General features: G+C 53.2%; 1 protein-coding gene across 1 annotated transcript in view; it reads left to right on the forward strand.

The window, feature by feature from the left end:
* ZNF274 (zinc finger protein 274) overlaps nucleotides 1–4,762 on the forward strand; it is a 22,496-nt gene that overhangs the window by 14,242 nt on the left and 3,492 nt on the right. Inside the window, exons 3-4 of the mRNA XM_006903034.1 lie at nucleotides 2,986–3,150; nucleotides 4,264–4,748. Of these exons, the coding sequence (XP_006903096.1) occupies nucleotides 2,986–3,150; nucleotides 4,264–4,748 (650 nt within the window). The remainder of the gene's footprint in view (nucleotides 1–2,985; nucleotides 3,151–4,263; nucleotides 4,749–4,762) is intronic.

Raw genomic sequence — 4,762 nt, forward strand, 5'->3', positions numbered from 1 at the left:
CCCGGGAGCCGAAGGGGAGGGGCCTGGTGCCTTTGGAGAGCGAACGGGAGGGCCTCGGGAGCAGACAGGGGGAGGGCCCAGGGCCCGGTGGCCTCTGGAGGCGGTAGAGAAGCAGGTCGTGGTCCACGTCGGCCGAGCACTGCCCTTAGTTGGCTGAGTTACATGCTCACTAGCAAATGGGTAAAGACGGTGAGGGGCCAGTGCTGATGGTGGAGGTCCGGAGGTTCTGGGCTGCCGGCCGCCAGCTCGCCAGCAGAATCGACCTTGCACGAGTAGGCCACGTGGGAGAAGACTGTCCGTCTCTCCCGCAGCTCCTTAGCACCATACCCCAGGGCGCCTGTCCTGTGTGGCAGGGCCATCATCTTGTCTAGGAGTCCACGTCCCGGTGTGCATCTCCGTCTCTGAGGACCACTGTGACCAGTAGTAGGTTAAGCTTTTGAAAGCAGCACGACTTTCACTGCTCATGATTTTGAGTTTCTGCTCTTGTCAGAGAGATGGATCTAATGAGTGCAGGCTGCTCGTGGTGTCAACGACACTCTCCAGACACAAACCCCAGAGGAAGCGCATGATAATCCAGGGTTGTTGCGTTTATCTCCTGTTTCACCTTACCTTCTCTTGAGTGCTTAGGGAGTTCTGGTTTCTTATTGCGTTTTTGTTCCCTCCCTTGTATCTCTGACTCTATGTAGGTTCTGTGCTGGGTCCTGACTGCCTTTCCCAAACGTCTTTACTCTTGGAGGCTGCGGATACTGGCATCTTAACACTGGCATCCAGGTGCAACGTCTTTGGTTTCATCGCAACGCCTTTTGTCCTTTTTTCGTGTCTTTATGCTTTATTACTTACTGTGTAATTATATATGTAATCACTATGTAAGTAATACTGTCCAGAGAGTTGGACAATGACCAAGGAGGATAGAAGGAAAATTGATGCCTTTGAGCTGTGGTGCTGGAGAATAGTATTGAGGGTACCATGGACTGCCAAGAAAACAAACAGATTCATCCTGGAGAAGGGTAAACTGAGCTGCTCCTTGAAGGCAAGGATTCTGAGGCTTCGTCTAACATACTTGGACATGTTGCAGGGAGAGTCCGGTCCTTGGAGAAGGACATCATGCTTGGGAGAGTGGAGGGACAGCGCAGGAGAGGAAGGCCCTCTATGAGATGGATTGATTCAGTGACTGGGGTAATAAGGATGGGAATATCAGAGACAGTGGGATTGGCACAGGAAAGAGTTTAGGGCTGTTGTACATAGGGTCGCTATGAGTCACAACGGCAGGTAACAACAACAATGTGGTGATTTTTAATAATCAAGTTTCTGTAACTATCACAACTGTAATTCTAGAACATTTTAATCCCCCATGGAGGGATCATTAGCCATCACACCTCATTCCTATCAGTGCTTCATCTCCTGACATCCACAAATCTCTGTATTTTCGTAGATGTGCCTGTTCTGAACATTTGGTGTAAATCTCTTTATGCAACACATGCTATTTTATAACTGACTTTTCAGTAGAATGCTGTAAAGGTGCATCCAGGTAGTAGGATATATTTGAACTTTGTTATTTTTATGACTTCAGAATACTTTGTTACTTGAATCCACCAGATGCTGTGCTAGAGAAGGAGGGGCAGTCTCCTCCTGTACCAGTCAGATCTGATTTGACTATACACACACACACATACACAAATAATAAAATTTAAAAAAGAATACTTTGTTATGGGCATGTGTCACAATATGCTTACCCCACCTGAAGGTAGTGGGCATGGGTCATTTTCTCTTGTTACTGTAAACATTTGCATGTGACACTGTGTGTGTGTGTGTGTGTGTGTGTGTGTGTCTTTCTCATTTCTTCCAAATACACATCTAGAAGTGGGATTTCTAAATTAACATGGTAACCCTGCCTTTAATTTTTTGAGCTCTTGCACTGCTGTTTCACAGAGCTGCTCCATTTCTCATTTCCACAGGCAGTGTAAGAGGCATCCAGTGTCCACAAACCATCAAGCCAACCCTTGTCATTGACCATCTTGAGTATGGCACAAGGGAGGGCAGAGTTCAGATCTATTGTTCATGGGTTTCCTCAAGGACACCTAACAAGAGCAGTGGGTATGAAAAGAGCCCTGATGGCAAAATAGTTAAGTGCTTAGCTGCTGACCTGGAGGTCGGCTAGGTGAGCTGTTAATCTGGAGGTCAGCTAGGTGAGCTGTTAACCTGGAGGTTGTTTATGGGACCTGTTAAGCTAGAGGTCGGTTATGTGAGCTGTTAACCTGGAGGTCGGTATGTGACCTTGTTAACCTGGAGGTCGGTTATGTGAGCTGTTAACCTGGATGTCAGTCGGTTATGTGAGCCTTTAACCTGGACGTCGGCTAGGTGAGCCTACCCAGCAGTTCCTCAGGATAGGACCTAATGGTGACCCGCTCCATTAAGGCTCCAGCAGGGCCAGTGCCCACTCCTCTTACCCTGCTGTGATAGAGTGGGACTGCCTGGTGGGGTTTCCTCGTCGGTCACCTTATAGAGGAGGTGCTCTTGTTCAGCTGTAGACTGGACCTTTGTAAACCAGCAGGTCAGCAGTTTAACGCTCCCCGCTTCTCTAAAGAAGAAAGACGAGAAAGTCTGCTGCCACTGAGATTTATGACCTTGAACATCCTACAGGGTGAAGGGATAACACGAGTCTGAACTCACAGCACAGGTTTTTTGGCTTGAGGTTTAAATGTCTATGGGACCAAATCACCAAATTTTATTTTCCCTCATAGAGTGGTTTGGGTAAGTTTGCATTTCCATCCATTTTGCGTTATTGGTAGAGCATTAACTGTTTTCACCACCAGGGCTGCTGCCTGTAAAAATGCCAGTTTAGGAAACCAGATGGGTCGATTGTGTTTTGTGACAGGCATGGCTAAGAGCCAGAATCAACTCAGTCCCTAAAAAGAGGTGGTGAAGGGTTCCCGCCTTGTTTGTTAATCTGTGCTGAGTGGCAGTCTTGTTCTGCTTTTGATTTAGAATTTCCTGGGGATCTGTTGGATCTTCCAGAGGACCCTCTTCCTGCTGGGAGGAGGAACACAAACCCCCTCATGGACATCACAGTGGTAGAGGTACTTACGCTGAATGAGGAGGTGGCCCGTTCCCGGAATGCGCAGATCCAGGCCCTCTATGCCGAGGATGAAGGCCCGTGCTCTGAGCTCCCTCGGAAGCTTGATGCACCCCCAGATGAGCACACAGTGGACCCCCAGGTCCCCACGCTGAACCAGGAGGTTGATTGTGATGACATCCAGATCCAAGCCTTCTATTCTGAGCCCCCCTCAGAGCCCGCTGCACCCCCAGAGGAGCACACAGTGGACCCTCAGGTGCCCACGCTGAACCAGGAGCTGCCTGTTGCTCCTGGCATCCAGATCCAAGCCTTCTATTCCAGGGGCCTGAGCTCCGAGACCACCTCAGGGTCAGGTGAGCGTGCAGAGACCTCCCAGGTCCCCATGCTGACCCAGGAGTTAACTGTTGGCCCCACTGTCCAGATTCAGACCCTCTATTCTGGGGGCTTCAGCTCCAAGACCGTATCAGGGCCTGGTGAGCTTGCAGAGACCTCCCAGATCCCCACGCTGAACCAGGAGGTGGCTGTTGCCCCTGGCATCCAGATCCAGGTCTTCTGTTCCAGGGGCCTGAGCTCCAAGACCCCATCAGGGCCTGATGTGCACACAGAGGACTCCCAGGTCCCCATGCTGAACCAGCAGGTGGCTGTTGGCCCAAGTGTCAAGATCCAAGCCTTCTATTCTGGAGGCCTGACCTCCAAGACCCCCTCTGGACCTGCCGCACCCCCGGTTGAGTACACAGTGGACTCCCAGGTCCCCACGTTAAACCAGGAGGTCGGTGCCTCCAGCGTCCAGATCCAGGCCCTCTATTCTGAAGTCGTGAGATCTGAGCCCCCCTCAGGGCCCGCTGCACCCCCAAAGGAGCACACAGTGGACCCCCAGGTCCCCACGCTGAACCAGAAGGTTGACTGTGATGACATCCAGATAGAAGCCTTCTATTCTGGAGGCCAGAGCTCTGAGCCCCCCTCAGCACCCCCAGAAGAGCACACGGTGGACCCCCAGGTCCGCACGCTGAACCAGAAGGTAGCCCGTGATGACATCCAGATCCAATCTTTCTATTCTGGAGGCAAGAGCTCTGAGCCCCCCTCAGGGCCCGCTGCACACCCAAAGGAGCACACGGTGGACCCCCAGGTGCCCACGTTGAACCAGAAGGTAGCCCGTGATGACATCCAGATCCAATCTTTCTATTCTGGAGGCCAGAGCTCTGAGCCCCCCTCAGGGCCTGCAGCACCCCCTGGGGATCACGCGATGGATCCGGAGGCCTTGCGCCAAACTTTCCGACAGTTCCGCTACCAGGTGCCCATGGGTCCCCAGAAGGCCCTGGCCCGGCTGCGCCAGCTGTGCCACCAGTGGCTGCGGCCGGACACCCGCTCCAAGGAGCAGATGCTGGAGCTGCTGGTGCTGGAGCAGTTCCTGGGGGCGCTGCCCCGGAAGCTCAGGACCTGGGTGGAGTCACAGCACCCAGCCGACTGCCAGGAAGCAGCAGCCCTCGTGGATGTGGTGACCTGGATATCCACGGAGGAAGGTGAGCATGTGGAGATGGAGGCCGCCCAGGATGGTGGCCGTCGTGGAGATGGTGGCCGCCCGGGGTTGGTGGCCGCCGTGGAGATGGTGACCGCCCGGGGATGGAGGCCGCCCGGGGATGGTGGCCGCCCGGGGATGGTGGCCGCCATGGAGATGGTGACCGCCCGGGG

This window comes from Elephantulus edwardii, unplaced genomic scaffold (assembly GCF_000299155.1).
Source record: "Elephantulus edwardii isolate Elephantulus edwardi_28Jun2011 unplaced genomic scaffold, EleEdw1.0 scaffold00496, whole genome shotgun sequence".
Taxonomy (NCBI): domain Eukaryota; kingdom Metazoa; phylum Chordata; class Mammalia; order Macroscelidea; family Macroscelididae; genus Elephantulus; species Elephantulus edwardii.